At 34.2% G+C, this 12,406-nt stretch overlaps 5 protein-coding genes across 5 annotated transcripts; 1 reads left to right on the top strand and 4 right to left on the bottom strand.

The window, feature by feature from the left end:
* Positions 1-323: 323 nt before the first annotated feature.
* Positions 324-2,846, bottom strand: ASCRUDRAFT_10121 (uncharacterized protein; the record flags this gene model as incomplete). Its single annotated transcript, XM_020188523.1, has 3 exons — positions 324-915; positions 1,343-2,182; positions 2,230-2,846. The coding sequence occupies 3 exons, from the start codon at positions 2,844-2,846 to the stop codon at positions 324-326; spliced, it is 2,049 nt and encodes a 682-aa protein (XP_020044834.1).
* A 2,134-nt stretch (positions 2,847-4,980) lies between these two features.
* On the bottom strand, positions 4,981-6,060 carry ASCRUDRAFT_77781 (Gti1/Pac2 family protein). The gene has a single exon (XM_020193999.1). It carries the CDS (start codon positions 6,030-6,032, stop codon positions 4,989-4,991), a length of 1,044 nt encoding a protein of 347 aa, XP_020044833.1. The 5' UTR covers positions 6,033-6,060; the 3' UTR covers positions 4,981-4,988.
* A 248-nt stretch (positions 6,061-6,308) lies between these two features.
* On the top strand, positions 6,309-6,644 carry ASCRUDRAFT_77777 (uncharacterized protein; the record flags this gene model as incomplete). The annotated part of the gene is made up of 1 exon (XM_020193998.1): positions 6,309-6,644. A coding segment is annotated over exon 1 (195 nt), but the record flags the coding sequence as incomplete, so codon positions are not given.
* A 391-nt stretch (positions 6,645-7,035) lies between these two features.
* On the bottom strand, positions 7,036-8,757 carry ASCRUDRAFT_77776 (isocitrate dehydrogenase subunit 1 mitochondrial precursor). Its single transcript, XM_020193997.1, has 2 exons — positions 8,692-8,757; positions 7,036-8,317 (listed from the first exon to the last, which is right to left on the bottom strand). The coding sequence occupies exons 1-2, from the start codon at positions 8,710-8,712 to the stop codon at positions 7,235-7,237; spliced, it is 1,104 nt and encodes a 367-aa protein (XP_020044831.1). The 5' UTR covers positions 8,713-8,757; the 3' UTR covers positions 7,036-7,234.
* A 1,543-nt stretch (positions 8,758-10,300) lies between these two features.
* GRR1 (SCF ubiquitin ligase complex subunit GRR1) lies at positions 10,301-11,731 on the bottom strand (the record flags this gene model as incomplete). Its single annotated transcript, XM_020189801.1, has 1 exon — positions 10,301-11,731. A coding segment is annotated over one exon (1,431 nt), but the record flags the coding sequence as incomplete, so codon positions are not given.
* Between the last annotated feature and the right edge of the window lie 675 nt (positions 11,732-12,406).

The raw sequence follows: 12,406 nt of genomic DNA, 5'->3' as shown, positions 1-12,406 counted from the left end.
TATTTTTATTTATTTTTATTTATTTTTATTTATTTTTATTTTTATTTTTATTTTTATTTTTATTTTTATTTTTATTTTTATTTTTATTTTTAATAATTGATAAAGACAATTGATAAAGATTAATATAGATACATACATATATATATAAGATATCCCTGTAAATATTATTAAACTCTAAAACTTTTTAATTAAGGTAATATTAAATATATTTAATTATTTTTATAGTTTTTTAAAGTACTTTTATTAAAAAATGCAAATGAATGAATATACAAAACCAAAATTTCAAAAATAAAACAAATTGAGTTTAATTAAAATAAATTAGATTAAATAATATGTTTTGATCTGAAATAAGCTCTTAAATATTGAACTTGCCAAATACCTAAAGATATTAAGGAAATTATAATTAAAAAGGAGAAATTTTTCACTCTTGAGTTTGTTGATTCATTTGTATTCCTGAGTCTTTCTTCTCTAACCTTTAAATAGTTCAATTCATCAACTATTTCATCAGTTAATTCTTCAATTCTTCTTAATTCCAATTCTACAGGTTTCAATTTTTCGGCAGCCTGAATCGCATTCCAATCCCTTGCTGCACTACCAGCTTCAATATCCAATTCAATTTCTCTAAACTGATTTTTAGCTCTGTTGTTTGATCTTAGCAAAAGATTTTGAAAACAAACATCAAATGCAGCAGAAGCATGGGCAGTAAATGCAACTCTAGTTGAACCTGCAAAATCTTTTTTTCTTCGATATTCATTTCCAACACTATCCACAATATTGAAATTTAATTGTTGACCATCACCAACTTGACCAGAAGATTCGATATTTACCACAACTAATTGACCTTCAGATATAAAATCTCTGATACATTTTTTAGAAGAACCAGCAGGCACCTCAAATCTTAAGGCTGTTATTAAACTTATGAGAAAAAAAAACAACAAGATTATGCTTTTCATTTTATTGTTTAATCTGATTTTCAAAGAAAAAAAAGTTGAGAAGGAATAGTTGCGAGATTCTAAGGTTGTCTGATAAACAACAAAATGATCTGAGGTTCTTTCAGATCACAGTAAAGATACTCGTGTCAGTTTTAAGCAAAAAGAAATCATCATCAGAAGATTACGTAATATTCACGTGTGTTTATACAAGCACGGGCATTTATTAGCAGTAATTTCGAACTTGGCCAAATATAACGAATGTGGATATTTATTCTTTTGATTTGTTTTTGCTAAAAGCTATTTATTGCAGTTATATTCTATTTACGATATATATGGGGTTTAAATGGGTTTAATCCCAGGATTTCAATTTCATGGTACCTTCCTTGCTGAAGTTTATGTGCATTTTAAACGCATCAGCAAGAATATGGGGCTCATGAAGACTTTTTGTTTTGGCAGCCTGAAGCTCAGCTCTTCTGACATAGTCTAATAATTGATCTTTATAGTCAGGATGAGCACAGTTTTTAATAATTTCAACAGATCTTTCTCTTGGAGACAATCCTCTTAAATCAGCCAATCCCTGTTCAGTGACCAAAATATCCAAATCATGTTCGGTTTGGTCAATATGGGATGCAAATGGCACAATGCATGATATACCAGTAGGATCTGTTTTTGTTTTTCTTGCTGATGGAGTGTGCATTATAGATAATTTAGCGTTTCTGAGAAAATCACCGGAACCACCAATACCATGTAACATTTTCGAACCATTAACGTTGGTTGAATTAGCATGTGCATAGATATCAACTTCAACAGGAGTATTCATTGCAATAACACCCAATCTTCTGATGATTTCTGGTGAATTAGAGACAACTTGAGATCGTAAACATAATTTTTTGCTAAAGAGATCCCAGTTATCGAAAAATCTTTTAAAACCATTTTCGGTCAATCTAATCGCTGAAGCAGTAGCGTAATCCAATGTGCCCTTTTCAAAGAAGTCCAAAAACGAGTCCTGCAAAACCTCTGTCCACACCTTGAGGTCTTTGAATGAAGAGGAAGACAAACCATCGATCACAGCATTAGCAATATTTCCGATACCTGATTGCAAAGGGTGCAAGTTGGAAGGCATTCTTCCGGCCTTGACTTCCTGCTCAAAAAACTCAATCAAATGGTTTCCAATGGCCTGCGACATTGCATCAGAGGGAGTGTTGGGTGGAATAGCATCAGACCTGTCACACTCGACAATAGCTGCAACTCTGTCAGGATCAATTGGCACAGCAAACAGACCAGACCTGTCATCAACTCTGCGATAAGGATAAGCTGGTCTGAATGGGGATTTATGGGCATATCAATATCATGCAATCCTTCAAAGGAAGGGTTTTTGGTGTTAACTTCCAAAATTAATTTATCCGAAACACTCACTATTTCAGGGACCGCACCCACACCAGGGCCCAATATCAATCCTCCATTTTCTGTGATGGCTGTTACTTCGATGATCGAGTAGTCTAACAAGTCATTATCTTTCTTGAATCTGGTGTAGTATCCATAGGTCAAATCTTGGGCAAACATCGACAAATGTTTATCGAAAAAGTGGGTTCCCCCAGTGTTTATTGAGTTAGCTATTCCCCTTCCTACTTGGTGAGGTGATCTTCGTAGGATCATTCCATTTTCAGCCCATTTGCTTTCCTCTGGTCCAGCAGAAGCACCTACAAATAAGTTGAATGCCAATTTTCCCTGAAGTTTGTTGTCCTCAACATGCTTTGAAAGCGCTTCAGGGACCTTTTTGGGAGCACCCACACCTGCAAAACCTGACCATCCAATATACTGTCCATTTTTAAAAAACTCAACACATTCTTCTGGCTTTCTTAATTTTGATAATAGTGGGAGATATCTAACTCTTTCTTTCAAGATAGCTGACATTGTGAGTTTTGAATTTGCAACAACTTTCGATTGTTTTGTACCAGTAAATAGTATTTAGTATTAAGTTTCGCACACACACAATAACTTCAAGTGATTAATCCGATGGTAATAATAACTTTTCTATTATTTAATTTTAATGCAAAAAATAGATGTTTGGAGAAAAATGCAGTGGAGACAGAAGGCAAAAAATACTAAAAAAATTCGATTTTAACAATCCAGTAATCTGTTTGGAAGGAAGAAGCTATTCGATTGAATCAAAGATTGATTAAAGATTCAACGGTTTTTGGGATATTGCACCTGAAACAATAACTAAGCTTTTGATACTTGAATTTTCTATCAACTCAAATTAGTAACAGCTAAAAGAAAATTAACAAGTGAGGGGACCTCACTGGAGATTTTTCAGTATATATACAATTATTAGAATTCATTGAGAAAAAGATGATTGAAATTTTTCAAGGTATTATAGGATGAGTGGTAAATTAACACCCATACTTTGCCTACAAATCGATGTCGTGTGATATTCATTTCAAGAGACAATTGTATATGAGCTGAATAAAGTCGAGGAATTGCCTTGCGAATAGAATAAATATACTCAGCATCCCAGGCAATTTGCTCGTAGTAAATTTTTAATTTTTCTATAACAAATAACGTAATCAACGGGTTATCAACAAGCGATTTCACGGAAAAATCTCATGTTGAATATGTTCAAAGAGGAAAATGAAGATTTCACCTTTAAACCATTCGAAATTCTGGATTGAAAACCAAATCCTATTGAATTACGCAACTGCGAAGTTGAAAATGCAAGTAAGCTAAAAAATATCCGATCCCAAAAGAAACAGACTGAAATAAGAAGGAGGAAATCTCAAATCATTATCCGTCTTTTGCTCAGATACCTTTTGTCCGTTTTCGAGAACAAAACAAAGAGCCAAAAGAAAAAAAGAACATCGCAAACCAGAAGTTACTTTCTTTGCAGTAAATGGGTTGTACCATCTATCAAACTCATCTTAGTCTTTGGGCTTTTGGAGACACAAATGATATTTTTTGTGTTTTCTGTGTTTTCTGACAAAAGAAAAACTGCCACCTCAATGAAATCCTGTTTTCTCGATTTATATTAATGTTGAAAGATTCTGTTTTAAAGATAAAACTTTTTGGAATTGCTTTTGGGGCTTTCTTTTTTGGATTGAATATCAAATAAGGAAACAAGGGTATGTTTTTCAATTACCAAACCCTTTCGGTGTGATTTGGTGATTTTGTATTTTAATAAAGGAAAGAAATTTGGAAATAAGTATATATCAGTTTGTTGTTTGTGTTGAAAACCACGTTGATTTAAGAACCGCGGGCTTTATCTCGTTGTTTAAGGTTTTTAATGGTGCATATACAAGCTTTTTCTGATGTGGGCAGAAGCATTCTCGGGATTTCAATGATATAACAAAACCAACTACAAGGATCTTGGATTAGCTATTTTAATTGTCGATGCAATGAGAAACATATCCAAATAATTTACAACAGTTTGCTATTGATAAAGTTATTTACTACTGCTGAAAATGAAAAAGAAAAAGTCACACTGATCTGATTGGACTTATTATAGTTTTAAATTCAAATAGTCTTGAAAAACCTATAAATCATAAAGAAGAAATTGGGTGTGTGTTGAGGGTTTAAAAAGAATGAATTGATGTGGTTTTGTTTTTATCTATTTATCTATCCTATTTTATTAGAATAAATTTACTATGAACTTAAATTTCAATTAAGAACATTGATGGCATGAGCTCCAGAGTTGCTTTTAATATTCAAACAGTTCAACTTTAAAAATTAGTTGGCCAATATTTTTCACCACTAATTGCGCGAGATTTTCTTTTTATTTTCGTTGTCTACTAGATTTTTGCATAAAAAGAAATAAATTGAATGAATATAAAGGATTTTATTATGATTATAAACATAATTATAACTATAACTATAACTATAATTGTAATATCTATTTAAAAAGGTAAGACGTAAAATGAGTTAAAATGTTTCATGAAAAGTTGAGCAAAAAGACATTAAAGTTGAAGAGTAGAAATTTTATGATGTAAAACAAAGAAAAGATAAAAACCAAAAAAAACCAAAAACCAAAAAAAATAAAGGGAATTAAGAGAATTAAGAGAATCAAAAGGATCTGTTTAAACTGGTCAAAAGCTGATTATCGATATCTTTTGATAATGAATTAAAGGATGGAATACCGTTTGTAATAGATCTTAGAGGAGGTAATGAGATGTTGGAATTTTGAGGGAGATTTATGTTGTATGAAGATTTGATGTGATAATGTTGATTATTTGAATAATAGTAATCAGTATTTGGTAGAATTGCTACTGGTTTTGGTGGAGAATAGTAATTTGAGTTATTCTGATTTTGGGTTGTATTTTGATATTGGTGTTGGTGTTGGTACTGGTGTTGATGCTGCATCTGGACATGACATTGCTGCAATTGATAGGGATAGTGATTATTGTGATTTATTTCGCGATTTAAATTTTTTGAGTTTGGCAAGTATCTAGGGTTAAAGTAGGTTGAATCAAGATTAAAATCATTTAATAGAGGTATTCTGACATTTGCGACTATTCTGTTATTTTGGTTTTGAATATCGTATGGAGAAGGATTGGTGTTATTGTTTTCAGCGTTATTGTTTTCAGCGTTATTGTTCACCACTGGGGTTCCGTTGGTTGAGTAATCTGGATAAATCTTGGGGGGAATGATGATATTTTTCAATCTTATATCTCTTGTTGGGGTTTGATCGAAATAGTTAGTTGAATTGAAGTCAGACTGTTTAAAATAAAAAATCAAGTGCAACTTTCTACCATCGTGAGTTGTTAAAGAAAAACTTGATTTAATTAGGCCATCTAATTTATATTTATAGGCTTGAATTGAGCCATTAAGATGACGATTTTGCCGGTGATCTTCAATCCTTTTTCCTTCCATTTCTTTATAGGTTAAAAAGCAGCCAGATACTCTTGAAGCAGACCAGGATCTACCATCAGTCCAGCGTCTCATACCAGCTTCTTTTTCATCCCAAACATAAACTGAGCCAGACTTAATTGATTTCCTTTCTAGTTCAGTTAGTCTTCTGGTGACTCTTGGTAGAAGACCTATTCTAGTTGCCTCCATTAGGAGAATGGCGTCTTGGGGGGTTAGTATAACACCGTTATAAGTTTCCATTTCTGTTGGTATTGTTATTTGAGATAATGCTATTTGATTGTTTGAAGAATGTAAATTAAAACAGATTCATGAATTTGAAATTAGAAAAAAAAACCAGAAGAAAGCGCGATTTATATATACTCCGTCAATTGGTAGCAAAATGCCACTTTGAACAAGTTGGATATGTTATAAAACAAGTTGAATAAAGGCTAAAACCAAATTTTAAAAAATCTAAAAACATTTAAGAAAAATAAAAAAAGTAAAAAAAGTAAAAAAAGTAAAAAAAGTAAAAAAAGTAAAAAAAGTAAAAAAATAAAAGAATTTAAAGAGAAATAAGATTTGCAGGGTCGATGAATGAAAAAAAGACAAAGAGAACGGTGAGATAGAAATAAAATTGGAGAAGATTGGGATAATGTTAAAGAACAGACCAACAATAAAGAAGATTCCGTCCTTTTCTCGCGAAAGTGAAGCAGAAAGGTCTGTAAAAGACAGAGATTTGAGTTTGTTCAGTGAGAATCAAATCTTAACAGGTATGCATGCCGCTGCACGCGCAGCTGAGAGGGCAACTGGAGTCGGAAACAGGCCGAGACGCACGACGGTCAGGTTTTGGGCAAAGGAGGGGTTCGATTGGGGGGCACTGTCCAGCGGCCAATCGCTGGCGGTGCACGCCCGTGGCGGTGGCAGGCGGTGGCGAGGCTGGTGAGGGCGGTTTTTGAGCAAAGCAGGGTTTTTGGGGGGTTGTTGGATGGGCACCTCGCTGGGTGGATGCTCGCACTCTAATCGAATATAAATACAAACACCTCGTTCAGTCTACTTTGACACAAGGTGCCAAGTTCGGTCTCCGAGGGCATTTTCCATGGAGAATAGGGCTATTTTCACCACCGTTTCTCAGTTCCCAGCTTGCATTTAAGCTTATTTAATTTTATTTTTCCGCTTCTGCTCCTCACCGCATGGGTTCGCACGGCTATCGGTGGTGCTGATAGTGATAATAGTAATGGTAATAATACAATATAATATAATATCGATTGGCGATTGGCGATAAGAGATTATGACAGCTCATAATTATGTTTGAATATATATTTATACTGCAATACTGCAAAATGTCTACCATAACAGAAAGGGAGAAACAAATGTAAAAAAAAGTATAAAAGAGAAAACGTGAAACAAAAATAAAATATTGACCACACAGACCTTGCATTCACTGCGTGCTAAAACTCAGATATCTAGTAGGATTTAAGCTTTTCAAGAATAGCTTTTGTAAATTGTTCAGTAGTTGCGTTTCCACCAATGTCGTGAGTCAAGACCTTGCCATCTTTGATAACCTCGTAGGTGGCATTGGATATTCTGTCGGCGTATTCACTCAAACCTAAATGGTTCAACATCATGGTGGAAGATAAAATTAAGGCAGTTGGATTGGCAATATTTTGACCCTTTATCGACAAACCAACATGTCTGCAGCCTGGTTCAAAGACTGCATGCTCAGCACCATAATTAGCGCCTGGAACTAAACCAGGACCTCCAACTAACCCTGTTGCAATGTTGGACAAAATTGACCCATACAAGTTTGGAGTCACCAAGACATCGAACTGTTCTGGTCTTGAAACTGCTTGCATTGATGCGTTGTCGACAATCATGTCATTGACATTGATATTTTCATAACCTTGACCGACTTCTTTAACAGTTTGTCTGAACAAACCATCGGCCAATTTCATAATATTAGCCTTGTGAATAGCCGTGACATTTTTTCTATTGTTTTTGGATGCATAATCAAATGCAAATTTGGCAATTCTTTCACTTTTATATTTGGTGACAATTTTTAAACTTTCAACAACACCTGGAACAGATTGGTGTTCTAATCCAGAGTATTCAGCTTCAGTGCTTTCTCTAATTAAAATTATATCGATGTTGTCCAATCGGGTTTTAATCCCTGGGATATTTTTAATATGGGCCAATGAAGCGTAGATATCCAATTGTTTAACTAATGCAACGTTTAAGGAACCATGACCCGAGCTTGAAGTTGGAGTATACCAAATACCTTTTAAGCCAACTTTATTTCTCTTTAAAGACTGGACTGCATCCTTGACAGCAATTTGAGATGATGCATCATCTAAACCGGAAACATTGATAGTTTCCCAGTCAATTGGAACATTTTCGGCTTTAAAGATGTCAACAACAGATTTGGAAATTTCTTCACCAATACCGTCACCTGGAATTAATGTGACAGTATATCTACCACCATATTTTTTGGGAGCAAAAGCTTCATTTGACACTGTTGCCATAAATCGGCGAGAGTTGTTGAATACATTCTGAAATCAAGTTAAAAACCATAATGTTAATAAAAAAATAAAGAATGAAAAATAAAAACAAAAACAAAAACAAAAACAAAAACAAAAACATAAAAAAAAAAATACAGTTAAAAAGAACAGCAATTGGAATTGAAATTTAGTGTACAATTGAGATCAAAATGGAATTATACAAAACATACAGTTGAGATTTGTTAAGAAGGATAATTGAACTCTTGTTAGTAATGTAATTGAATAATACCACTTTTGATACAATCCTTAAACTTCCCATTGCAATTCCAGTTTTCTTTTTAATGTTTTTTTCTTTTATTTTCTTGAGTGGGCAACTCCACCTCAAACACTCAAGCAGCGTGGATAAAGTCACACAATATACTAACTCTAGATAATTGGCCAACCATTGTCAGTTTCAGAGGAAAAATCAGATGGAACCGTCGACTGCTGTGCTTGTTGTGATAAAAAAAACACCGGGAAAATCCAGGACAAAAAGAAATACAAAGATGTGCAGGAGAAGAAATAGCACAACGAGAGATCCAGCTCAGAAAATGGAGATTCTTTATCTTCTTTATAGCTTTTGTTTTGGTTCCAGCACTGCGGCTGGTGTTTGCGCTACCCTCCTCGGGCCCGATGTGGCAACCCTCTGATTGGCGCCCGTCCGCGCGTCGGCGCTTTCCCCAGCCCGTCCTCTTTATCGCGCGGCCTTCGCGGTGTTTGCGCACTATTTCCACCCTTCTTTCGCGGCCCTCGCGGCCAAACCACCTGATACTCAGCTGCGATACCAGTTATCAGTTATACTATATGGACCTATGAAGCTACAAAAATGCACAGTAAATCATGAATACTAAAATACCAAAATATAAAACAAAAAGTTCACTCAGTCATTTCATCGTCGACATCCATATCTTCGAGTGATATGAGGTTTTGCTGGACCCTGGGCTGCGTTTGCTGCTGGGCATTGTTGGATGGGCTGGGGCTATCGTCTTCAAATGGCACTCGAAAATGCACCTGGTTCAGCTCGTTGTTTGTGTCAATAGTGTTCTCGATGCCAGTGCCTGCAGCTGGAGCAATTCTGTTTGACGTGGCTAGCCTCTCGCGATTGGGCAAAGGAGGAAGAAGATTGGGTCTTTCCATGTTATTGCTCACTTCACCCTGTTCATTATCATTCACTCTATCAAATTGCACTTCAGGTATGTATGCAAGGCTTTGATTTTCCCTATTATTATTGTCATTGTCATTGTTATTATTGATATGATTATTGTCACCATTGCTATCACTATTGTTGTTTCGAGAATTTGGATTGTTTCTTCCAGAAATCGGTGGTATGTTGATGAAATTTCCTCCTTGTGCTCGACTAGCTACTGTTGTTGTGAAAGCTAAACCATTTAATGGAGCTATCTGCGCAAGCTGTGTCATTTGACTCATATTATTGATTTGATTCAACTGTCCCAACAAATTGATTGGATACATTTGGTTCCATTGATTAATATTTATTCGATCCAATGCTCGATTTCCAAATTCATTTCCATTTCCATTAACATTCATATTCATATTCATATTCATATTCATATTTGGTAAAAGCGCTATAGTTGGAGCTGTATTAATGTTCATATCAAAATTGGTGTTTGCAGTGTTACCGTTTCGATTACCATTTCCATTGCCATTGTTATTATTATTATTATTATTATTGTCGCTGTTCTCAGTAGTACTATTCTCTTCGCCAACTGCAGCGTTAGAATTAGTAGCACCACTTGTATTGGCATTTGCATTTGCATTGACATTGATATTAGTATTAGTAGTCGTAGTAGTATTAGTATTGGAGTTGACATCAGAATTATTATCAGTATTATTATTAAAAAGATTATTAGCATTAATAAAATTACTGACATTCACTGGGTTCAAATTGGTGTTTAAATTGTTAAACAAAAATTGATTTGTTTGAAAAGCTGAGGTATATACAAAACTGTTGGATTGACTTAACGCATTCATTTGTGTCATTGAATTTGGCAGATTTTTCAAAAAGTCTCTCAATTGACGAACACCATTGCCACTAAATACGCAAAATAATTTCTTTTGCTGTTCCGTAAATGAACTTGGTGCCTCACGACAAAATTTCCTTATATCATTTCTCAAAAATGCAACAATTCCAGTTAACGACAAATGTGCTAATTTGGGACATGAAATTAATAATTGAAAAATGGGAGGAATAGTCAAATTCTGACAATATGATAAATGAACTCTTTCTAGTGTATCATCGTTGCCTCTAATTCTAACCAACTCAAGTATGCCTTCATTGGTTATTTGATAGCATTTAACCAAACCAATTCTTCTTAGTCTTCTTAAAGTTGCCAATTCTTTGACAGTGACATCTGTTAATTGACTGCAACAAGCTAAATCAATATATTGCAAACGATGACAATTTTTGATTAAAGTTGTTATACCATAATCAGTTATATTGCTGCAGTGGCCCAAATGAAGATAGTGTAAACTCTTGCGTAAATTTGATAAAGATTTTAAAGATTTGTCAGTTATTGAGATACATTTGGACAAAATGACATTTCTTAATCTTGGAGCACATTTGACGAATTTTTCAATAACTCTATCAGTTATATAAGTGCAGGCAGTGAAATCTATTATTCTTAAACGGTCCAAGCAAGGTTTGTCTTGCAAAAGCTTTAGCATATTATCAGAAATGTTTGAATTTTTGGATAGTCTGATTTCCCTTAGTTGGGTCATCTTTTGAAAGACGTGCATAAGAGAATTATTTGTAATTTTTAGACAACCATGAAAATCAATTTCAACTAAAAATTTACAATTTTCAGTAAGAACGTCAACAGTTTCGTCATTAATGTTATTTGATTCAGTTAGCTTTATTCTCTTTAAGAGGATACATTTTTTAAATAAATTGATGATTGAGTCCTTTGAGACTTCGGCGGTTTCAGGAGCATATAGACCTTGGAGTTTGGGGCAATTAGTAGCAAGAGCGTCAAAGATAGAATCGGAAATATGAGGAACACCAGTCATATCGATTGATTGTAATTTTGAGCAATTAACCAAGACAGAAGAAATTGAAAAGGGAGTTAGATAGATACAGTTAACTAGAGTTAGTCTTTCCAAGTTGGGACAGTCAATAAATTTTAGTAGCAAGTCGTCGACAGCAAATTTTGAGATAAAGCATAAATTTAAACGACGAATAAGAGGTTTGTAATTCCAAAAGGTTGAGGATTGATTCAAGTCCATGATGTGACCAATTTTTTGCAAGCTTTCAGGGGATTTTAATTTGGGTCTAAACCAAATTAAAGCAATTAGTATATCAGCCCATTGTTTACAAACAGTCAAGTATTTGGCCAAGCTTGTTTTGTCAGATAAAAAGGAGAAGATTATGGATAGTAGTTCTGGGGGTAGTAGTCTTATTGTTGGTTTTGAAGGATCTTGAACTAGATTAGATAGGTTGTATTGTTTAATCCTACTTATTGTTTGAAGGGTTTCTAATTCCTTTGGGTTTTTGAAGATTCCGGAGTAGTAATAGTCATGATTATCGCTGGAAACGACAGTTATGGATTGATTATTTGAAGAAAAGGGGAACAGGCAGAGATTATTTATCATGTTATTAGGATTATCGTTTGTATGGTTGTTTGTGTGGTTGTTGTTATCATTATTGTTGATATAATTTGAGTAATTATTAGAGTTGCGGTTATTGTAGATATTGCTATTATTAGCGGAGTGGTTTATATTCAGAGTAGTAGCTATCTGGTTATTGTTGAGCTTGTGATTAAGATTATGATTAAGATTGTGGTTACCATTAGTTTTAAAATAAGAATTTGATAAATTATTTAAAAAAGGGCCATCGTTTTTTGAATTAAACTGAGTGTTATCGTCAGAATCCAAGTCAACGTCCATTATATCAGAATCGGAATTAGAAGCAGAGTTGGAAGCCGAATTTGAGCTTATGTTAGTAATTGCGTTGGAGGTATTTGTATTTGGAATGGTGGCGGAAGAGATGATAGGATCGGTAGAATTAGCAGGAACAGGGTTGGGACGAATAGATTGATTTGAAAGGATAGAGGTGTGGAAGTGAGGTTGAAGAGAAGTATTAGT

Source organism: Ascoidea rubescens (genome assembly GCF_001661345.1).
Source record: "Ascoidea rubescens DSM 1968 unplaced genomic scaffold ASCRUscaffold_17, whole genome shotgun sequence".
In the NCBI taxonomy this organism is placed as follows: Eukaryota; Fungi; Ascomycota; class Saccharomycetes; order Ascoideales; family Ascoideaceae; genus Ascoidea; species Ascoidea rubescens.
This window is presented reverse-complemented; position numbering and strand designations above follow the sequence as displayed.

Coding starts and splice junctions, on each gene's coding strand:
- ASCRUDRAFT_77781 (XM_020193999.1), bottom strand. CDS start 6,032: ATGGAAACTTATAACGGTGTTATACTAACCCCCCAAGACGCCATTCTC.
- ASCRUDRAFT_77776 (XM_020193997.1), bottom strand. CDS start 8,712: ATGGTTGGCCAATTATCTAGA. Junction 8,318..8,691: donor TGGTTGGCCAATTATCTAGA/GTTAGTATATTG, acceptor ACTTGATTTCAG/AATGTATTCAACAACTCTCG.